Source organism: Helicoverpa armigera, chromosome 24, assembly GCF_030705265.1.
Source record: "Helicoverpa armigera isolate CAAS_96S chromosome 24, ASM3070526v1, whole genome shotgun sequence".
Lineage (NCBI taxonomy): Eukaryota > Metazoa > Arthropoda > Insecta > Lepidoptera > Noctuidae > Helicoverpa > Helicoverpa armigera.
The window spans coordinates 9,859,345-9,884,208 of record NC_087143.1 but is presented as its reverse complement, the minus strand read 5'-3'; the positions used below and the strand labels follow the sequence as shown (position 1 = coordinate 9,884,208).

The window sequence follows — 24,864 nt, the reverse complement described above, 5'->3', positions numbered from 1 at the left end:
AAACAGGGACAGTCACGCACCTGAACGTCTGAAAAGTATAAAGCTTCATCTACATGGACGCTATTATTATAATTATGTAATATTCCAGATCAACATTTAATAATAATCAAGAAATACTATATCTTTTCAATAATGGACAAATAATAACAAAAAAATATTGTACCTCGTTTACATAAAGATTGTAAACATGAATAAAATAAAATTGATCCCCACAGAAAACTATTATTCTGAATTTCTGAAACAATTCCATGTAAACTTAATTTTATAGGATCAGTCATGTTATGACTTTGAGCTCAGCCCGTATGTGACCATAGATTTGGTCACAAAACGGAAGTCACATTTTCATACTTGCCGATTTAAAAAAAATTATAAATAATTATTTGTAGTTCTTTTCCATTTGATGTCATTTTAAACAGTAACTTAAAGAAATGACGGTTTCTAGAAATAAACAGCAATCCTAATATTTGGTTACGCTGTAGTAAAATTCAAACACAAATCTGAACATAAATTCCGTTCTTGTACGGAGCCAGCAACAAAACGTCTACGTTCCTCAAAATCCTTTTGACTTTAATAGTAAAGTAAAGTAAAAAGCAGTAATATGTCTAAGTAGTGCTTGTTTCAAAGTATTAGGACCCAAAAATTGTGGCTTAAAGTACTATAAAATGCGGTCACAATACTGAATGTTCAGGATGGATCAAAATTTCATCATCGTAATTTTATACGTTTTTTATGTAAATAAGCCAGAATATTACAAATGAATTGATGAATATTATTAAATGATGACATTTCGAAACTAAGCCCCTTAAAAAAAGTATATCGTCCGTAGAAAAATCGCGAAATATTCTTGATCCAATCATACGAATTCAGCTGGGGACAAGCAAAAAAAGCCTACTCCTGTTTATTTAAATGCTGTTAAAACAAAATAATGAATAATTAGAACAAAAACTAATATAATAAATTAAAATTAAATGTATTTTCTTTGGTCCAGTATCTTTAAAAACTCAAATAGTTAATGGGTTTAACAATGAAATTAGGTCAAATCCGGGGGACAAGCAAAAAACGCACTTTACACAAATAAAAAAAAAAGCTCAACAATAACATTATTTCCTCACCATCATGATCATGAGAAGCTGACATGACGGTGGTAGCACTGCACAGAGACGCCACAGAACTCTCAGACTTGGCCTTGATGAGTCTCTGAGGAGGACTCAGCAAGTCCTGTAGACTACCGCCTAGGATATTACTCTGTGAACAAAAAACAGTCCCATGAAAAATCATGAATTGGCTCTAGTTATCAGTAGTTTCTATGTTATGTGTTGTTTAAAGGTAAGAACTAAATAGGCTTTGTCTTTAAGAAAATTTTATTTATTTTTTTATCTACCAACAGCCCACGAAAACTTGAAGAAGTTGGAGTAATAGTGCAGCAAACGCCATCTATAGTGTGTCAATCTAAAGCTAGTTTTAAAAAGGGAAGCTAGATGGCGTTTGTTTAAATAAGTTTGGAGCTATAAATAGATGGCGTTAGCCACAAAAAAGGTGTATGAATTTCCTGTCAGTTTCCATTATATATCTATCATGGCGAATATTGGTATCAAGGTAGTAGGACACTGGGAACGGGTACTTTTCTTTCTTACTTTTCTAGTATCTAAAGCTGTATCTTTGAATCATGACTTATCGCTGATTTTTTTTTTACTTTAATTCGCCTTACCCTAGCAAACCCGGCGTCGGACAGCCTCTCATTGATCATGGGCTGCTGGTCTCTCTTCCTCACTACCACCAGTATGACGGGTGACGTCACAGCTCGCAGCCGCGTCACCACTTCCACGTGATGCGCGCCTAGTACCCGCCAGCCGTTTACCTGCAATCAAGTTGATAGAATTTTCATACAAAGAAATATGATTACTTTACATATTATTTTGTTCCTCAAATACATTTTTATGTCCTTAAACTTTTTTTCAGATATTATTGAATCTCCATTGATCCAATCTACGCAACAATATTAGGTAAGTCGTTCCGCTAGAGAGTTTGGTCCAAAATATTGACTGGCCCAACCATTTTCATTTAGGAGTTTTTGTGACTTAAGGCCGTAGCTCATTTAACTGCATTTTCCTTCGAAAGTATGAAAAAATTAATATTTCCTCACCTCAAGCAGCTCATCTCCAACCCTATACATCCCAAGCCTGGCGACAGGTCCATTCGGGGCTATAGCCCTGATGTAATGCCTCGCTTGCACTTCTTTACCAGCCACCACACGAACTGTGCCTTCCAGGGATATGCCTAGTCCGTTGTCCTTCTCTTTTATTATTGTGCCCACCTGAGGGATGAGAACATTAGTGTTAATATTATTTTAAGGAGTTTGTACACAAAATACGTAACTGTATCCTTCTTGCTCTTCACTCTGGCACTTTATCATCTCTTCCTACCACTTTTTCAGACTACTTTATACCTTACAGCTATGACCTTAAGGATCCAATCAACTTACCACAATATCATACTGGTACTGATGTCCAGGCCAGTCTGCCTCTTGCCTCAGTATATCCCGCCACTTGTCCTGTATTCTTCTCGCTTCCCGTTCAGATACTTCATCGTCTCTTCCTATCACAATCTCTGCTTCTTCGGAAGGTGACATGGGTGATGGGAGATGAGGCAGGATTTCTGATTCGGGTTCCGCTTCTATTACTGTTGATTCATCATACTGAGGAGGAAGAGTTTGACTGTTAGATTAGATATTAATTGGTTAGGTTTAAGTTTTACATTATATACTTCCTCACAGGTAACATAATTTATGTTTCATCTATAGTATAGTGTAGTACTACCATATATACATATATAATTTTTGTTTGTCTATTTTATTTGTTTCTTTCCTTCAATAGATAAAACGATTGGGAGTTACGTTCGCAAAAAAAAAAACACCGGACAGTAAGAAAATCCGTATGTATAAGTTGCCATCTCTGGATGTAGAAATTTCAAGTATAAGAGGAAAAATGTGAAAGGACCAATACCACAATAGACTGTATCAAACCATTACACTATTAAGTCTACGAATACCTTTCTAAACTTACCACACTAAAGCTATACTTGGCGAGCGATGTGACAGAAGGACTGGGTGGAGCTATCGGTGACCTCCGTCCATCTTGCGCAGCCAATGCTTTCTGAAGCTTCTCAAACCCCGCCCCCCGGAGATACCTACAAGAGTTATTACTGAAATTAGAAAGGTTTTGAGCACACGGCAACACCAGCAAATTATTTAGTTTATTTGAAAAAGTAAAATCTATCTAAGCAAATCTGAAATAAGGCCGTCGTATGCGCAGTAGACAATGTTGTTTCTAATAGATCTATTGGGCAGAAAAACAGCCAGGAATCTTTAAAAAATACGCCAAGATACGTCATACGTAATAACTGCATATTTTGGGCCCTTGAATTTTCCAGGGTTATCACATCTTACCTCAAAGCCTTCAGCCGTACTACGGGTCCCTTGGCATCCCTTAGCAATGCCACAGCGCGATGGTTCGTCACCCCGTGTAATGAAACGCCATCGACCTGCAAAAATAAGAGCAAAAGCTAGTATAGTCACCACCTGACAACCAATAAACCAGGGAAGATGTAGTTGAGAGATATAATATTCACATCATAAAAGTATTTTTTCTAAAACAATCCTAAGCACAATTTTATTTATTTACTACGCAATGCGATTGCTTGTCGGCTCTAATATTTTATTTATTCTCAGTTGTGGTTGCAGCTTGATATCATGTAATCTTATTCGTTACGAACTACATAAGGCATTTATATCTAGTACTAGCTTTTGCCCGCGGCTTCGCTCCCGTCAACTGACTTCTCTACTTTACCCTATTTTTTTTTTCATAAGAACCTTCTCCTGACAATTGTTATTATACAAACACAACAAAAAAAGAATTAGCCAAATTGGTCCAGGCGTTGTTGAGTTATGCGCTTACCAACACATTTTGCGATTCATTTTTATATTATAGATTAAAACTATCATAATCCAAAAACCTGTAAGAGAGGGTCTCTGTGTTAATAAATCTTTTTATGGCTTGACCTTGTAAGAACAAAAATTTCTTTGAAATAGTTACAGGTATAGTAGATCTATAAATAATTCTGTGAAAAATCACAAAACAGAAAAATTTCATTGACACGTAAACATAGTATTTGTTTTGCTAAAGAACAAAGCCGAATTGTGCTTTGAAGCATAAAAAAATACTTGAATAATGCGGTTGCCTGTTTTCATCAACCGTGAATGTTATCCAGATGCTGCAGGTTATAATTATGTAAAAGCTTACTAACTAACTACACGATCCTGATATACCTATTGCACTCAGAAACCTTGGCCCAACCAAGACTAGAGGTAATATAAGATTGCTTGAAGCTTCAGTCATTTTCATTTCCAGCCTTTTATTGTCCCACTTCATCTAGTCAGAAAAAATACTTAGTATTCTCCTGAACTGGGATCAAAGCCGCACACTCGTGCTTGAGAATCTTGCTTTAACCACTAGACTATTTAAGGCATACAACTTCCAATTACTAGCCTCTACTCCAATCAATACTTATGACCGTTCGATGTATTCGCCTTAACTAACGACTCATTAAATTGATTACCGAAATCATTAAGCCTTCTCTAATTGCACCCGCTATTGTTCTCGCTAATTAAGAGGAGGGAACAGCTTTCGATCTCAACGTATTATTGGATCTATTGATTTAGAATTGTCAAAAAGGTCGAAAGCAATTTGGATTATATTCCGAACACAAAAGATGCTATTATTGCAAAAAATTGCCGACGTACACCAAATGCAGAAATAATATGACGCAACTCTTGGCAATTTTGTTCTTTGCGAAACCATTAAAACTGAAATATTGCAAGCTTTTACTAGAAAAATAAATATTACGGTAGATACTTTAACACCATGCATTGTTTTGTATAAATGATATGATTCTAAACCTTAAGGTACAGCTTTTTAACGTTTATGAAAACCACGCATAATTATGTAATTCATTATACAGAGCCACAAAATGTGAAAGCCTCTGAAATGAAAATAAGACCTTCAAAGCAAATATAATTCCAAAAGCACCTACTTTATGACCAGGTAAATGTGATGCAGAAAAATGAAATTGCCACTACACGGAGACTGAAATTACATTCATGAAAATGAGTAAAAGTATAAGATAGGATAATAAACTACTGATATAATATTCTGAGTAACATTTACGTCTGTACGTGATAATGAGATGGTCCTATAGTCAGTGAATAGGACTGTGCTTTGAATTTAAATAATAGTGTCAAGAGCAGCTCTTTAGACACATTCTAATAAGACTGTAGTGCAATACAATTTTGCATCTTGATTAGATGGGTATGAGAGGAAATCTAAAGACTTAATAGTGTGCGTAGTGTTAGAGAGATCTGATATGTTCTGTTGCTTATTTTTTATTAATTTTCATCTTCTTAGTTTTATTCAGTTGCCTAACTTGTTTCTCTTTCACAACTATGAAAAAAATACTTTTTTGGTCAAACGACCAAGATATAAACTACAAACTTTATTATTTAACCTGGAGTCGCGGTTTCATTCCTCGGAGTGCATCTTCACATTATAATGCCAGAATTTTCTGGAAACCTAGACACTTGCACAGCCAAGATTTTAAGGATCTCAGAATACTTGGAATACCTTATGAAGATAACACTGAAACCTTGTCTGTGTAAAAGGTTACTTGAAAGCGGCAGTAAAAACTCAAGATCATAATACAAGGAAGTAAGTAACTAAATAATACACAAAATTTACCTAAACTTAAAACCAAAGGAAGTCACTAAATAACAAAGAACATAGTGTAGTAGTTAAAGAAGAATACAAAGACATCTGTAAAACAGCACTAGAAATGTAGGATCATTAAAATGAACGAGCGTATAAAATGTCGCGTCGATTAAGTCAGCGTATTCGCCGAGGAGTAGGGAAGACGTGACGACAATGATAGCAAGTGGGTTAAGGACATGGAATATATGTATTGTACCATAGAACAAAGGAGATGGGATTTGAGGACAGTGATGAACTGCATTTATATGATGCTGGTACGACACAGTCTAATTTTCCTTTATCTTGCATTTAAGAGTGCTTTCAAAATAGCAGATTTTCTATTCGGTTCCACGCGGTAACGTATGAATTGTATGGGCGTTGGAACATGGGCGACAGCAAACATTATAAGTACCGGTTCAAGTGATAACGCCTGGATTTTTGTACAAAAACTGTTAAATAACTTTAATATTTTCGGGTGTTTTATTAATATTAAATGAGTCTTTAAAAATAGTAATATTGCAAAGTGATCTTAAACTCTGCGATTAGGTAAGACGACGTCAGCGAAAAAAAAGGAATAAAATTTTCGTAAAAATCCAAGCCAAGAAAACAGCATAAGATAAAGTGAAATCCGTTGTCCCACATTTGGCACCCTCGCAGTATTGAGTGTCAATGTAATAAGAACAAACGTATCAACATGTTCTGGGCACGAATCCAAATCTAGAACTACCAAAATACGAAAAATGCAATTTCTTAAAATCGTAGCCAAAATTGAAAAAATCTAGCAGATTATCCCATTTTCGCTGGAACGTATGATCGCATACGTCAATATTAATTTCCGATATCATTCGTATGCTGGAATTCAATATGAAAATTGTAATCTAATAATTTATGGATCCTGAATTCCAATCCTTCAGCCGGATTATTACGAAGAGTCATGATGATATACGGTACAACTAGGTTTCATAATACTGCTGAAATAAATCCTCAAACGAAATGTTATTCTAATCCTCCTTCACTTTATGTATCGAAAATTCTGTAGCTAAAACAGACTTTGCAACTGATTTAAAAACATGTTTTTCTTTCGCATTTTTTTAACCTTTCGAAGTCAAATTAAAGTCAACTTGACTGTGACATAGTAACTTTAAAAATATGAATTTTGCGACAGTGTTATTTTTATCAAAGGTCAGACAAGAGTTTCAGGTCCAATAACCAAAAAGGCAGACTTTTACGTAATGAACTCCAAACTTAATGATGATTAGAAACGGAAAGATTTTCATGTAATCGGGATTGCTGGTCTTCGAAATGATCTTAAGAAAGCCAATGATGATCCTTTTTATTAATATTCGAGATAAGAGATTGGCTCGTGACGTCACAGAATTGGGCCAAGGCCGCCATATTTTGGACGAATCGCAATAAAGACTCGTTTGACGACGCTCTCCTTTATGATATTCCTCCTTGAAGGGATGAGACATAAAACGTGAGGAAAATTATATCCGTTATACTGTGTACCTTTGGAATTACCCACGATTTAGATGTTCGTAAGTTTAGTTTTTCTGTATTAAACTTATAGTAATGACAGTGTTATATCATTTCTTATACTGAATCACGTATGTTAGAGATATTTTCTCTCAAGCCATACTGATAGATCTACTATCTACTTACTATCTTCAATCTAAGTCTTTTTTCATGACATTATTCTTCTATAGTACCTAATTGTGATCTAGTTGTAATAATCCATTCCAACTGCACAATGTATCTGGAAACACATTTCACGAAATCCTTCCCTCGGCGTACAAAAATAAACTACAAACATAATACACAGGAACTCTTAACTTGAAAAATGAAAAATATAAAGGCTTGCAAACCCGGGGCACTCGAGGGCAATCGAGGGGCAAGTGCAAACTCAGCTGTATCACCCTCTCGTACATTGTGGAGTAGGCTTCGTTACCAATTCATGGATTTACTGCCCCAAATATAACGTGGATCTTGATGTAAGTAGCCTACTTTCTCTTGATTACTGGGGTGTACATTATTAAGGTTATTATACTTTAGTAGGTCCTATTTCTCTAGAATTACTTTAACAAAATAGATTAATGGTTAAATTATGCGAAAAGTTATGTAGACTGTCATTTGTTGTGTAAACATTTTTTATTGACACCATTTACAGACTATCATCATCTCCCGAGCCTTTTCCCAACTATGATGGGGTCGGCTTCCAGTATAACCAGATTCAGCTGAGTACCAGTGCCTTACAAGGAGCCCATTTACAGTGTATCTAAAAGATAAAGTATTTTCGCTGTTACTAAAACAATAATAAGGATTGTCCCTCAATTTCGTTTCTGTTTGTTCAATAAGTCCTCAAAACGAATTTCATCCAAGCTTAACATTTGGAGTGTTTTATTCTGTTTTTATCCGTCTCTCATCTTCGCATACAATATTTATTCCACAAGGTTTAATCTTTGTTTCATCAGCACCATTTGCAATTGCGAGTCAGTGTCGAGTCGCTACTAAATATTAAAATGTTGGATATTTCAACAATAGCCTTTCAAATACATTGCTGTTGTTCTCATCTATTGTTACGGGGTGTTTAACATACCCTCTGTTTATTTTTAATTCTGGCTTTTCAATTTCAATTGTTCATATTTTAGATTTTTTGAAAAATCTTGATGCTGTAAAATTTGGACTTTTGTAGAGGTCTACCAAAAAAAAGGACCCTGGCTGAAGAATTTAATGTTATATTGAACAAAATAGCAAAAAAAAATGTGACGTTGACAAAAAATCCAAAATACACAACATTAAGAGTTAACGATGATAGCAACCCTCGACGGTCGGTCAACACGGGTAAAGGGTGACGCGAAGATTGTAGATATAAAGTTAGTCGACTAATCAGATTTGACATCTAGACGACTAGAGGTCGGGAGGGCGTTGATCGAGTTATAGTATTCGATACTGTTTTAGAGTTTACTAACGATGATACGATTCTGTATCGATTCGTTTCGGTTGTTTAGCTTTTGATTGCGTGATTTGTTGCTTTAGGATTTTTGGTGGGTGATTTATTTGTTTTTGTCATTAGGGTTTAGTACAGTTATCTATCGGAGTATAATGGAAGGATAATACTGGAACTAAGAAATACAAAAATCATCACTATTTTTATTAGGAGATTAAACATAATTCTAGGATATGTAACACCTGCTTTTATTCCAATTTTCGGGTCAGCGTAGCACGGTTTTTCCTTGCATACTCTTCTATCTACTGTCATATTATTATCACAAGTAACATAAAACAATACACCTCGATAAACCTTCCACTCACATAAAAATACGGCCCATCTTAACCCATAATTAGACACTACATCTTCGCGTTTCTACAAGGATTAATATCTAACTAACCTCCCAATGTATTACCTACCGCACGCACTAATTCCACATTCGATCAATGTCCTACAAGTTTCCTCACGACACAGCTCCTGGTAACGCCAATCAAGGCAAGACATCGCGTGCTAACGCTAGTGGTATGGGTAATCACCTCATATTTGTTTCATGTATGTCCGGTTGTGTGTTTGGAAAAGGAGAAATGAGTATTGAAATAACAGTAGGCAATAATGATAAAAGAGGACTAGATTTTGCCCGCGACTTCGTGCACGTCCAAAAGGGAACTATGTAAAAAGTCCAGCCGGTCAAGCTAACCGAATCAGTCAAATTACCTATCGAACATCAACCTTCCTCTACAGTAGTAAGGTTGAAGGTCTATTGAAGAAATTTGACAGATTGAAGTATGTAGATGTCGTCTGTACGTCCTAAAAGTGCATAAAAAGTATATCAAATCTCGTCTTTCCAACAACCACTTATCTACATGCGAAAATGCATCTCAATCGATTGACTCATAAACAAGAAGGAGTTACTTTCACATTTACTATAACTAAGGAACTAAACATTGTCTTCCTTTCTACTAGAAATTCCTAGCTTTAATTTGTTCTCCCAACTCCGTTCACACCAATCAAGGAACATCGCGTGCTAAGCTAATGCTCTTCATAATCACTTCCTACCGCAACGGGTAAAGCACGCGTGGCAAGCGAGCATCCGTGGAGGAAATGTGTGGGGAATAATTATAGGATGGGGGAATTATGATAAGTAATTATCCTTGTGAAGACTGGCTGTTATTACTGAAGCGATTTCAGGTTTGTCTGATCACTAAAATACTAATATCATGGAAAGAATTAGTGACAGATTAACAAAAAAATACTTTCACAATGTGACATAAGGGAGAGAATAGAATCGAATAATGCCCAGAACTTAGCTGCTTATATCAGGATATAAATTGAGAGTCATTTCACGTTAAGGCATGAAGATCAATAATCCTGAAAGAATCCCAATTATCCCTATAAAGGTAACAAAGTACATGTAAAATTCGATAATTTCGCGGGAAAACAAACTTGCGGAATCCAAGGAAACTTCAGACTTTCAGGAAATTATTTTATAAACGAAATGAAGTTGGCGAGTTTCTGGCGACCAACTTTTGATACAGGAAGTCCTTTAAATTGCGAAAAGTTATGCTGTTCCTAGCTTGTTATGTGATACGGCGGCTACATTACACGACAAGAAAGTTTTAAGCCTTTTCAATGTACTTCTACTTTGTGTGCAAGGATGCGTGAAGACTTAATTGGACCAGGAAACTCACTTGTAATTCTTGTTTAAGGAAAAGAACGTGAGGAAAAATCTACTGAAGTAAAAGTGAGCAACACATTCATTTGACTCAAAAGAAAGACTGAACCGTGTTTGCGGGACTAACAGAAATTTCTTTTCCTCATGACGATCTTTAGGGGTACCTCTCGTGCAAAACGTCTGCAAAGATATATATCAACATTCAAAATCACTATTGCAAACTTGGTGTAGGTGTGAAATGTAGAGGATCTTACAACTAATCCACACTCTTTGCAAAACCAACTTAAAGACCCCACAAAAAAGACCATCGACTGTAACCAAGCGAATCAATCAACCCTACACTGCAGGACCCCGCCCCCACAATACACGCTCGTGAATCAAGTATATCGATGTGAAACTTCACAGTGCATGTCGCTGCGTGACAAATTAGTCACACTAATGGTTCCCCGTCACAGGAGCGTGACTGGTCACTAGTGGCCAGCTGCAGGGTTGAATGTGGTGGAAAAATGTCTTAATGTGTTGAGGAAATAAATTATTTTGAAGTAGTGGGAATGGAAGGAAATATATAAAGTTTTGAAGTATTTTAGAGTTTACTAAGAGAAGATAAATACCATGCCTGCTCTGGTAAATAAGGTAAAAAGAAAGCATTAAGTAAATAAATAGTAATATCACGACGTTCGGTGCCTAGGCATTTCAACAAAATTTGGAACCTTTCCTTGGTCTGCAATCATACGAAACAAAGAATAAAATAAACTCATTATGCTTCAAATAAAATTTGGATATGGGAAGGAAGATAATGATGTAATAAGACATCTTGAGATGACTTAAGGGTAGCACATCCATAGACTGTTCCCCGAAACAAAACAAATGATTAAATAACCAAGACTCCTTATAAACTAGAGCACTGTTTAAAAACTATAAAGTATCCAATAACAATAGCAACAAACGAAGTGCAATAAAACGCATCGTAACTGCAATTCCTGCAGTGTGGTCAGCAAATGGAATGAAAACATCAATGGCCGAGTGTCAGCCGTGACAAATCAGCCGGCTAATCGCTTCGCAGCAGGGTGTGTAATGGAAATTGTTGGTTTGCGTTTCTTTGCTGGACTTGTTTAGACTTTCATTTGTATTGACATTGCTTTCAGAGCTTGTGATGTGTATCTGTATTTCATTTTATTCTGTTTCTGTTTAAAGGGTTTGGTGTTATTACTATTTAAGGTACAATATAGTCTATACTTATATGTATATACGTATATATTTCTATATTAGATTGTTAGAATGCTATCTGGGGGTCGACAGCATACAATTCTGATTTAGATTTCCAGGTAGCGTGAAATCGTACTCATAGTAATAGTAGTAGTTGCGTAATTTAGAATAACATAAAATTGGACATTCAATCATTAATCAGCATACACCAGATTGGCAATGAATAAATAAAACATAAAATGTCTAACTATATAAAAGAAGACGAAGGCAATAAAGTCAAAAATAAATAAAAGTTAACCACATTTCGCGAGCGCTCAAGCGCTTTGCGGTAAGCGGTTGACTTTATTTATTTTGAACTTTATTTCAACCTTCCAATAGATTTTCTTTTAGCAATCAAAAACCGCACTCGATTCGAAAAAGACCGTACACAATTTAACACAGATGACAGAATAGTGCAAGGAAATGATGCAACGAGAAATTCAGGTCACAATACTCGTGAAAGGGATAGAAAAATAGAAATAGAAGAATAACTAGAAATTGCTCACTGTTTAATGGAGCTATCCAATGTAAGTACAGCGGAGTTTATTTTATTGCTTAGCTCTGATGTCATCAACATAGTTAAACTATACGAGATAGAACTTTGTCATATGATCTCGATTGTGATGGAGACTAGCTTACATGTAACTAACTTAAATTGGGACACTGAGGGATCTGGTACAATTAATTTATTTAATAATTACTAGCTAAAGTCTAATCCTGGTGGCTCGTGGCTTATAGAGGCTAGATCGAAGTTTTAATTGGGCATGGATACCCATGCATTGCATATTGAGACTCGTCCGTATGTCGGAAAACTGTCAGGCACAACTGTCATTTGTTGATTGACGTTGACGTAACGGATAGTCAGAAACCCAGGACATAGTCAGAAGCCGGGTATTATTGTGTTACCCAGTTACTGTATTGTGTTGGTTATATTGTTGCTACATTTATTGGTAGTCATCTGCTATCCGACTAAACTGAAAGGACTCCAACTTTATAGCGAATATTAACTTACAGATGACGGGTTTTACGATAGAACTCATCAAAGTAATGCTTCGTTACTATATCTACGCCAGCCATATCTCCATTCTCTTTTGTTTTCCCTACAAAGTTATCTATTGCATCTAGGAACACGAGTGCATCCAATTTGCGTGTGTTGACTGTTACAAATTGGCGCTATAAATGCAACAGTGTATTTTCTGCATCAATATTTTTACTTCAACACATGGCCACGCGATTTATTTGCGCTGTCTCACGGTGGGCGCCATTTGTTCTAGGAACCCATCTGTGCAAGGCGAGCTTGAAAATGTAAGTGTTGTTAAAGTAAGATGAAATGTACGATTATCTAGAAAAATTGTCAAATTCATCAATATTTAAGACTGGTGTAGTTATAGATTAGAGTTTCTTTAAACTTTAAGGTATTTAAGTCCAAAAAATAGTGGCTCCTAAATATACGAATGTTTTTGAACATTTGATAGAGGCTGAGAACTTGTAGATATGTAGGTTATTTGCTGATGGGCACTTATTTGGCATACAGTTCTTGTTATAAAATAAAAAAGTCTCCTGAGCCGTTTGCAAAAATGTACGACTTTTAGGACAATTTCAAGTTTGCAAGATAGTAAATATCATTCACTCACCTCTACAATCCTGTCGTTGACTTGTATCTTGCCGCACAGGTCTGCGGAGCTGCCTTCGCTGATACTCTTCACGAAGATGCCACTCAGTTCCTCTGTCAACAAAAATATACATTGAGTTCAAGCTTGGAATTGAATCTTATATAAAAAAAAAATCTATCTTCTATAAAAATAAAATAAAGGCTACCTTCCATAAACAAAACTAAACGAATCTTTTTTGCACATGGAAATAAATTGAACAGACACTAACAACAAAATTATGTAAACAGAGGCAACCGTGTCTTAAAACTGTAGTCTCTAGTAGTGAAAGGGTAGGTGAAAATCACGTCATAAGATTTAATACCTCACCATTTACTTAAAACAAATAGATAAATCACATTCAGTTTCACTCCACACAGAAATCGGATTTCACCAAAACATTGATTCACTGTCTATCGGAGATGGCTTAGCGAGTTCTCTGAAAGCTAAGTTAGCCTATCTAGATAGTTAGCCGACTATCGGCAGATCTGTGAAGGACTAGATAGATTGGCCTACATCAAAGTGATCGGGTATGTAAAGCTTAATAAGTGGATATGTTATCGACTATCGGTTTAGATTATATGCATGATAATGTCGTTAATCATGCAATAGGCTTACTTTAAGTAGGTTTGGTTGAGTTTTATTGCTTGTCGATTTCAGTATGTATAACGGATGGATTAAATGTGATGGAATTGATGTATCGAAGCCCTGGTTTTGATGCTTCGACGGTAGAAAGACTATAATTTAATGCTATATGCTGATGCCGATGATATGCTAATGGATAATGCCGGGTATCGTAAAAACTTCAACAATAATAATAGTTTGTTCAAAATAATTATAGATAGAATCACTTCCTATTGTGGAGTTATTTCCAAGCCATTGCCTGTTAATAATTTGTTGATTGAACTTCAATATGACTACGGCCACAACAACCCACGCAGTATTAATTTCAAATCTTTTCGTTGCTATAATCCACTCTAGTTCAACGGATAATCCTTTCCCTAATTGTAATGTTTTATTTTAAGTTTATGCATAAATTAGATTTGATTTCTAAAGCTGTACCTAATTTGGCTTAGGGTTTAACTCCCCAGGATCAGTTAACATGCTCACATACATTTACCTCGTTAATATTTAGATTAGTATCATTGGCTTTCTTCATAATGTTGAGCACATTTCATTAAAATTCTAGACTATCGTTTAGTTCTCAAAATTCCTCAATCCTTTCATTAATTAAGTCAGAACTTCCTTCATATTCAAACCAGTCATTGAAGTGGTTTAACCTAATCAAAACTTGCGGTAAGCCCTTTCATCGTATGAACACTGGCTTGTTTGAGGGTACATTGTTTTTCGTCTAACCCTTAGTCAACTACGTCCTACCCTTCACATACCCTCGTCTTATCTCGAACCCTTCAATATATCAGCGATAAGGGTCAATTTCACCCAGTCGCTCCCATATTAGAAAACTTTGGCGACGCGTGACCTGTGCTCGGGGGTGTACAACGCTCTTATTGTTTATTACCACTTGCGTACACCCGGCAACATAAGTACTGTTATTGCTTTCTTGTGGGCTATTGTTGAGTATATTATGTTTGTGTTAGTAGTTTCTATTGCTTGGTTAATTGGAGTTGGTGGTGTTAATGTCTTTAGCTTGCTTGCGAGTGTTACGATTATTTGCATTTTGTGTTTGTGAGAAAATGTTAAAACTAATTTTACTGTTACTATCTAGCATAACCCAGTTATCTTTGTTTAGAAGGTTAACAAAAGTACTGAAAAAGATGCTGAAACAAGTCTATAAAATATTAACGATGGGACGAGACGTAATAAAGCAAACTCATCCAAAAAGAGTGAAATTGATGACAGACTAACTAAGATTGACCTTTAACTGTAATCAAGTAAGTTCAAAGAAAAATCTCATCGTTCGAAATTCAAATGAAATTGATTTTCCAGATCACCGAGCTTTCGCCAAATGAACAATGATGAAAAACCTTCCACAGGTTCTAATTTGGATCTGGCTTTTGTGTTTAAGAAAAGTTTTGCAATTTTGAGCTCTGATAGTATAGATTTGCAGTTGAATTTACTTTGCTATTTTCGGAGTTCATTTTTATAGTGAAAATATTTTTCTTTACAGCTGTTTTAATATCAGTGGTGTTTTCTGTGAGAATTTTGTCATTGCATCATCCAGAAATCCACTCAGACAGTCTAAATATGTAACACTGATTTGCAACGGGGTCAAGTATATGCCTCATCAGGCATAACACAGGTCTAGCTTATCCTGATGATATTTTTTTTCCAAGATATTTGTGTCTTCGAACTAATTACTAATTACAACAGACACATTATTTAAAGAAAACATTGACACCCATAACTTCATCTTTAGGAGTCTTAATTCAAAAAGTTAGACCATAACTCTGCAGAAATCCTTCAAAATTCCATAAAAAGTCCCAAAGAAAATTTCTCCTCAAGTAACGTTTTCGCTCAACGATCATAACGTCTGCATACATCAAGGAAATGGCCCAAAAGTTTTTCCGAACCAGGGTATTTCTAAAAAACTGGCAAAGCCCGAATCGGATGAAAAACGAGCAGACACGTTTATTGTATGGAAGACCTTCTCAAATATTTATTTAAAAGGTAAACTCAAAATATTTATTCGCTTGTTGATGATGATTTACAGATGTTAATAATTAATATTAAGTACAGTTTAACTTTTAAATAATAATATAGATTTTATTCTAGTTTTCAGTATTTGTTGTTACAGCGTCAACAAAAATACATCAGCTCTAAAAACGACTATCTCACAATCACGGTTCATGAAATACAGCCTGGTGACAGACGGACAGGAAACTCATATTAAAAGGGCCCCATTTTACCCTTTGGGTACGGAACCCTAAAACCTCACTAACAAAGAATAATGCATGAATTCTTATAATATTGTCAATAGTATTGTAGGGTGGATCCATTACGCTTCAGAGCTTTTCAGATTCCTCTCGGTCAACAAAGAGAGGCTTAGATTTTGCGGTCATGGATTTTATCAAGTTTTGCTATCTATTCAAGTGAATTCGGCTAGGTTCCGTTTTCATTTTGCTTTCTCAGCGAATTATTTTTGGATGATCTTCAGAAATCTTTATACTATATTCCTCTTCTAGGGGATCTAAAATTCAAGATATAAGAAAAATACTTTCTTTATTATTATTTTTTTTTTTAATTAGCCCATGCTGTCCCACTGCTGGGCAAAGGCCTCCCCCAAAGCCTTCCACTTTTCTTTATCCATCGCTGCTTGAGGCCAGTCCGAGAGGAAGCTGTCCAAGTCTTCCCTCCAGCGTTTCCTTGGTCTCCCTCTCGGTCGCCTTCCATCCTCCGGGATCCACTTTGTGGTAATATTGGCCCACTTGTCCGGGTGCATTCGACAGATGTGACCCGCCCAATCCCACTTCAACTTTGCAGACTTATTGCCCACATCGAGTATGCCCGTCTTGGACCGGATAATGGTGTTGCGTATCCGGTCGCTAAGCCGTATGTTGAGCAGGCTACGCTCCATGCTTCTTTGGCATACTTTCTTTAGTTAATGTTTATTTCTTAAAGTGAGATTCTTTACATTAGTACGTACATCATCAATGACCTTTTCCATCTATAAATGATGGTATAAGTTGCATCCGTGTCAAGTCGTACATAGTTGCTAATTATTACGTCAAAGTAAATATGTTTTAATGTCTCAAAAAATCTTTCCTTTTTTCAACCAACTTCTGAAATTACAAACAAACCTCTCATACCAAAAAGATTTATAGTATTTAATTCCTAATCTGACCGTATAAAAGGACCAAAGCGGCTTCCCTTTGATCGGCTTCATCAAAGCACTCCGACAGAGTGGTCTGAAAGATGTAACTGATACCTTGAGACTTATTCCTTTCATCCATCATCTTCAGGTAGAAGCAATTAAAAAGTCGACGAAACTTCATCTTAGTTGGAGTCGTTATTTTTATGAGTTTATTAAAGTAATCGCTAAGTTTCACTCCGGTATGAATTCATTTATTTCTTGGGAGTAGTTTATAACTTTAAATAACAAGCCAAGAGCGTGTCCGATTTGCGCACGAAAAGCACGAACAAAATCACAATTATTATACGAGAGGCCCCTTAAATACTGATGTTATTCTAGTTTTCAGTATTTGTTGTTATAGCAGATACAGAAATACAAAACACTATGTGGCTACTACAAAAACTATGTGGCTACCACGGTTCACAATATAGAGCATGATGACAGATGAACAACGAATTCTTAGTAATATTTCGTCATCTCCTTTTAAAAGATAACACAGTACTCCATGCCCCCATTGCGTGTAACCAGTAAACACAAAATAATTCGTGCTTGCAAATAGCTAATGAAATCAGAGGTCCTTTGTACCTACATTTAATTCACGAACAGGGCCCTTTCAGTACGTTTGTCTGTTTGTACATACGCCATTACCCGCTATCTGAACACCGCAAATTACTTCCACGGAAAATGTGAAACGTTTTTCCTCCATTTTGTTCAGTTTTCCTCAAAAAGTCTTTTTTCTAAGGAGCCACGTTGTAAGGACTGCGCACTTCAGATTTTATGCTGTTGCGGGCGTTATTTAAGTAAGAGATTTTAAGGAAAAAGTGAAAGCCCTTATTTTCACAAGAAGGTATACTTACCTAGGTCTATCTACTCATCTTTTGAAAAGAAGAGTATATTAATTTTTCTTCAAAATTTAAATACATTCGTAGAGAACAGTAATATAAGGTAAAAGATGGAGACCAAACTATATTTTTCTTTAATACATAATCTTACTTATGTTTACAACAAAATCAATTGTATTGGAATTACAACAGCACCATATCCCAAAATATAACTATAGTGTAAAAAGCCTTGAATAAACTGATTGGTGACAGAAACTATGAAACTTAGTAAACAAAGGTTCGGCCCAAATATTTCGCTACATACTCTGTCTAGCGTATCTAGGGCAGTCAGAATAACTGCCTTCTCTTCACGGGCCGTCTGCTACATTGTACCTCTAGATAGATGTTCAGCTATTTCTAACTGTCTGTCTGTCTTGTCCGAGTGTTTATTAAATATTCAGGGTGGCTCCAAGTTATACGATTTACGAGAATGGTCTTTGAGTTGAGAGAATTGTATTTGTCGAGCCTTCTGTAGGTCAAAAGAGTAAAATAGTTATACTGTTAACTTGCCGTTTTACCGCGGTTTCATCCGCGTCCCGTAGGAACTACTGCCCGTACTGGGATAAAATATATGTTACTTGCGGATAATGTAGCTTTTTAATGCTAAAAGATTGTTTAAATCGGTCCAGTAGTTTTTGAGTTTATCCATTACAAAAACACAAACAAAAATTCGATTTTTTCCTCGTTATAATATTAGTAGAGTTATAGACAAAATGGCACGACTTACACGAGTCATGTTTTATTTTGAACTTTTAATCACTATCCAAATCAAAAGTAATATAATTTTAGGGTAAAATATTTAATTATGATTGCTACTTTTCAATTACTGGCGTGACTCATAAAATTTTCTACTTTAGGGACCTCCATATTACTTCCTGAGTACTTCTAAGCCAATTTGCAAAGGTGTGATGTTATCTGTTTGTAGAATTTAATCTCATTTAAGTAATGTTAACGTATAAATACGTTGCCTCTCGATAGGTGGTCGTTTGTTCAGTAAGTTACTGTCTCGAGCTAATCTGTGGTGGACACGCTATGTTTCTTTTTATTTATAGTGTGAAGAAACTTTATAGTTAAGAGCTTTTAAACTAAAGAGTGGAGCTATGGAAATATACCTGATCAATTTTTTTGTGGCTAGGCGTTAAACTAGAGTACAAATTGACTACATATGTAGTCAAATAATGGTGTTTAGGTGAAGGCGGCCACAACACATAGAACGGACCAATTGAAACGTTAGCTCCATTTTTGTGCAAGAGCCCCATGAATGGTTTTTGTTTGAAATAGACAATAAGAAAATTGTAAATTTTGAAATAATTGAAAATATTTTGAAGTTATTTGACCTTGTTGTATCACAATTACTCGAGTTTGTAATATTAACCTAGAATACCTAATTCAAAAACCAAATCAATCACTCCAACTATGAAATTCTCATATCCCCTCACCACAAGACAGCTTAAGCTAGCCAAGATTGTTGACTCCTAACATCACATCGCATGATGGATAGACATCCTCACATACAAGTTAACGAGGCACGGATCAGCGTGTAAATGGATGCCCATGACCGTCACATTTGAGGACAAGACTTGATTGATCTGTAATCTATGCTGTAGTTGATATGAGGGCTATAAGATCTTGGGTGTGACAGTGACTTGAAATATTGATTGATAAATACATATAAAAGAGGATTTTTTTTTTTACTTGGGTCATCTTACACTCCAATTATGCCTAATTTACATTATATAATCACAAAATTACCTATTTCCACATGATGATGTCATGGACAGAGTTTGCCTTTCGTAACATTATGTGTAATATTATATTTCACTTGAAAAAGTTAGTAAAAGTTATGAGCAAACACTTTTGACGTCGATTTTTTTCAGGAGTAAATAAAAAGGCGAATAGTTTTTTGGATAATTATCTAGCCATATCTTGTACTATAAGGGTGCATCTATCGGTTTTTGCAGATGTTGAGGCACATGAGCAGGTTAAATGCATTTTAAAACCGTGTGGGTCTAACGACTCGCGTGCTATTGTCACTTGTCACTTGCGCAAGTTAACTTGCTCCAGCTACATGCACCGTGTAGACGTACCCTAAGATATCTCAACTAGTCCAATTTCACAGAAACTTATAAAACTCTTATAATTTTACATATTGCCACGTACCTTGTTCACAAACGTATCCAGCGACGGTGATGCCAAGTCCTAGAGCGGAGTCCTTGTTCAGCTCCACATCATAGCTGAGCGTCTCCGGTTCCCCTGTGCCACGGACTGCCATGTCTAGGGGTAACCTGGTGGATGTGATGTCAGGGTTATGTAATGTGAAGATTTAGTTAGTGATAATTAAGTTTGTAATTCTGAAGTTAGCCATTGCCGCCTGCATATGCAAAAATGTTTTTTTGATTATTGTGAAGTGCCTTTGGATGAGTTAAAGCTTCTCATCAAGATCTGTACAAACAAATGCGCAAGGAGTCAAATGGAAACTGTCGAACTTCAGAAATGCAAAGTTAATTGGCGCGAACTTGGAGGAAGGTATAATAATTAACTTATTATCTTATTTTTGGCAGATGGGAGACCATGGAATTGAATTGTATCTTGAGGTACATGCCGATGGTTTCTTAATGAAATAAATTCCTTGCGACAAATATCTCCTAAGCATGTATTGCCACAAGTTAAAAACCTCAGGACCTATTAAAGGAGCAACTCCTCAGTAGGGAAGGAGGAATCCTTACCTGACAGGAGGTGGTTGCGGCTGCGGCGGCGGCGGCACGAAGGCGGGCGGGCGAGGAGACGGCGCGAGCGCACCGCGAGGTACCACTGCCACTATTGACGCCACCGGCTGTAAGGTGATAATCTTAGTAGGGTCGACGAGGAATGGCTTTGGGAGTTTTTGGAAGAAATACCTTTTTGTTTAGTTAGTCGTCAAAAAGTAGCAGGTCAATTCGACCAATCCTTAGGTAAGTATACATCTAAAGACCAATCATCTCCCGAGCCTTTTCCCAACTATGCTGGGATCGGCTTCCTGTCTAACCGGGTGCAGCTGAGTACTAGTGCTTTATAAGGAACAACTGCCTATCTGACTTCCCCAACCCAGTTACCCTTAGTAAGACTAGTTGGGAGACTTTCTGGCTTCTAACTTGTGATACGAGATATTAGCTTACGTATAATCTATGGACCCGTTTTGTGCAGAAGAAAAAGGTTCAGAGTAATGTGTATTCGATGAAAATATCCTTGAGAGGTATTTCTAAGGTTTTACTCTTACCCTATGATGCAGCCTTTCTTCAATGATAGTAGGTGGCGGGGACGGTGGTGATGTGTCCTCACAAAGCGCTCCGAACCCATCATGACCAGCTTCTGATAACCGACGCTCCAACTCTATGGGGTCTGCTAGGAGACGTGATGGTACCACTGGTGCTGGAGTTGCTCCTAGAGGCTGTGGGAAAATAGGCAAGTTAGTAATATGTTTTTGCTGGTGTGAAAAGAATCTTATTCCCAGAAAGGTCACAAATAAACTACTCGTGTTCATATTTTTAGAAAATCCTGATCGATTTTATGCATCTTTAAAGACTTGCTATTTCCTGGAGTCGAATGAAAGAATGTCTTAAATCCGAATAGTTTCTCCATGTCAAATGCTAGGTATATGAGTACTATTACTGGTTTGACCGTAATAGCATAACAAACACTCAATTACTTAGCTGCTTAGTGTACTTCAAATTAGATTACTGCTGGGCAGCAGAACACTTAGCTCTCACTTAGGATCACTTAGGTTCTAAGCAGAGCTCGTTAACAGTGTCCCAAGCATTATCAGTAAAAAATATGACTTTATACTGATCTCAAAAACCAATCAGCGTAATCATAAATTCTTTACTTAAACTACCTTTTAAAACACCTTCAGCCATCTCATCGTAATTCAAAAACAGAACATCCCTCTTTGGATAGCTGACGCAATTACGTCACATCCCTCGGAAGTGGCGTCTCCGGGAACGAGACGGATGTCGCGTTAATAGCTCGCTCTCGTCAATTACGCGGAGCGTCTCAGAACTACCTGTCTTTGTATAACACTCAAATTCTCTCACAGAACTTTCACACTGGTAAATTTTCCGCTCGGCTTTTTGCGAGCGACACCATTCGTGGTAGCGGAACAAAAACCGGGCGTCAGATTTTTTTCGCTCGTAGTGTCTCGCGCGTATACACAGTTTATTATTACAGTTTTCTTAACCGTTAATAAACCGAGCGGAAAATCCGCCAGTGTGAATCCACTGTTAATGACGTCGAAATTTTGACGTCACTTGACGTTAGGGAACGTTGAAGTACTTTTGAGCCATTGTTGAGGTGACTGAATAAAGGTAGGCAGTTTTTCGTGAATAGATTTTGGGATGGGTTAAAATTGTCGTTTTATTTGGTAGAAAGAAAGTTTGATCATAAAACGCGAAGAATAACTGGAAAAATCTGGCGAATAAACATGTTTTTTTTAAAGAGAAAAAAGCAAACAAATATCAAGATCTTTAGAAGCAACACAAAGAAAAAATAAAACGCGATTTCCCAAAACCAACAGAAATATATTCTTAGAAAATATCCTGAAATAAAATCCTGTCAAACAGATTGGCTATACCAAAAGTAGCTACTCCTATTAGATCAATACGTATTTGTTAACAGTATGAAATACCAAAAGCTGGCGCGTGTCAGATCAAAAAGATACATTCAATCGTGTCAAAGGAAACTCGTGTTTTATTCAAAACAAGGTATTTTACTTGGAAAACACCTGTCTGCTCTGAAATTATTTCACGACACGATGTTACGAAGTATAAATGACAAAGTCTCCATGGAATATAAAAGTAAGATTGAGAAGACTATTGATGTCGGGAAATCGAAAAACTTTGGTTTTTAATTAATTTATATAACTTTATTTAATGTGACGGTAAATAAAAAAATCGGAAGACGCTGGATGCAGGTCGCATCCAACAGGTATCTGTGGAGATCTAAGGGGGAGGCCTATGTTCAGCAGTGGACGTCCTATGGCTGAGATGATGATGATGATAATAATATAAAAAATAATAGTATTATTAATGTATATAGAACGGCCAAAACTCTAATTTCAACAAACGTGATCTTTGTTTAATTTTTTTTAAATTTCTTTCCTTCTTTTTTCATCCAAGTTGTTATAAAGGCTACAGAAATGCATCATTTGTGAAAACAACTCTCTTACCGTAATGGGTCATGAGATACAGCCTGGTGACAGATGGACAGTGAAGTTAATAAGGTCCCGTTTTCCCCTAAAACTAATTAAAAATAGGACCTTTTTTGGGAGATAACCTTAATTTTCTTTCTCTTATATAACTTCTATTTACATCATTCTCAGATATAATTATTACTTATGTATATTTATTACCGGAACTGAGCCACTAATTTCTCCGCCATCATTCATATTTATATCATTTGCGAATCTGAGTAAAATGTAACATTTAGGCAATAAAGACGTATTGACGCAAAGCCCAGCTGTTTCCAGTCTCTGTTGTTTATTTGAATAACATTTAGAAACACATCTATCACGGAATAATCATTCTGTCTTAATATTAATGTTTTATGAGAAATGGCGGACGCCCACAACGTTTCGTTTCGGAGTTGAAAGAGATAAAAGAATAAATATACATTTAACATTTGGGTTTCATCTGGTTTGGATATTTTGCGATTGTTTTTTGTGTTTTTGCACGTCTCAAAATATTAGAATAGGAATAAACTTACATGTAAACTTAAAAGATAAACCGGCCAAGTGCGAGTCGGACTCGTGCACGAAGGGTTCCGTAAATTACAGTTAAATCAACCTATCTCAAAAACTATAAGAGATACTTTGATCAAACCAAAAATCGTTGAAAGAGTTAATTAGCATGCATCACCTCTATTTTTTTTAGAATTTTATACCCCGTAGTTATAAAAATAGAGGGGGGGGACATACTTTTTACGACTTTGAGAGCTGATATCTCAAAAACCGTTCACTTTAAGAAAAATGTTTTTTAGAAAACTTTATATCATTTTAAAAGACCTTTCCATTGATACCCCACACGGGTATGTACATCGAAAAAAAAAATTTCATCCCTCAGTTACATGTATGGGGGGCCCCACCCCCAATTCTTTTTTTTACTATTTAGTGTCATATTTTTGTAGCGGTTCATACAACACATATTCCCATCAAATTTCATCACTGTAGTACTTATAGTTTCCGAGTAAATCGGCTGTGACAGACGGACAGACGGACATGACGAAACTATAAGGGTTCCGTTTTTGCCATTTTGGCTACGGAACCCTAAAAATGAAAGGTTAAGGGATGTAAGCGCCATACGGCTTTCCATTCTTTAGCTTGACACTGATCTTCATAACAATGTTAACCTTTGACTGGAGACTTATATCGAATTACCTACTCAAAAGAATCTACTGCTGTAATTTCCAAAAGTGTGACAGAGATAGAGTGAAAATTGAGTAGTTCTTAAAATTGAGTGGCGTTTCGGTATCCAACCGTAGCCTAGGTAAGTCATTACTCTTTTTGTAAATTCTCATAATATAATGCTTTTATTTTCCCAACCAAGCGTTAACAAGCTTTTCATAAAACATGATGCAGTTTTAAAACTACACAAGACATGCACTACATTCAAAAACCTTGCATTTCTTTCATCAAAAACTAAGTCTAAACCTCTTAGAAGTCAAAGCTAAGCTCACACCTGGCCCTATTTAAACCGTCACTTACCGTCGACCCAGTTACTTTAATTGGAGGCAGCAGTTTCTTAGCTTTTGTGCAAGGTGCACCAATTAGTACGATGTAGCCTTGTGTTC

At 36.2% G+C, this 24,864-nt stretch overlaps 1 protein-coding gene across 1 annotated transcript in view; it reads right to left on the bottom strand.

Annotated features, from left to right (window-relative positions):
- LOC135118620 (uncharacterized) overlaps positions 1-24,864 on the bottom strand; it is a 160,110-nt gene that overhangs the window by 111,121 nt on the left and 24,125 nt on the right. The window contains exons 5-14 of the mRNA XM_064041088.1: positions 21,302-21,472; positions 20,772-20,878; positions 20,206-20,330; positions 13,339-13,430; positions 3,446-3,540; positions 3,063-3,186; positions 2,483-2,695; positions 2,144-2,314; positions 1,709-1,858; positions 1,113-1,245 (exon numbers count right to left, since the gene is read on the bottom strand). Of these exons, the coding sequence (XP_063897158.1) occupies positions 1,113-1,245; positions 1,709-1,858; positions 2,144-2,314; positions 2,483-2,695; positions 3,063-3,186; positions 3,446-3,540; positions 13,339-13,430; positions 20,206-20,330; positions 20,772-20,878; positions 21,302-21,472 (1,381 nt within the window). The remainder of the gene's footprint in view (positions 1-1,112; positions 1,246-1,708; positions 1,859-2,143; positions 2,315-2,482; positions 2,696-3,062; positions 3,187-3,445; positions 3,541-13,338; positions 13,431-20,205; positions 20,331-20,771; positions 20,879-21,301; positions 21,473-24,864) is intronic.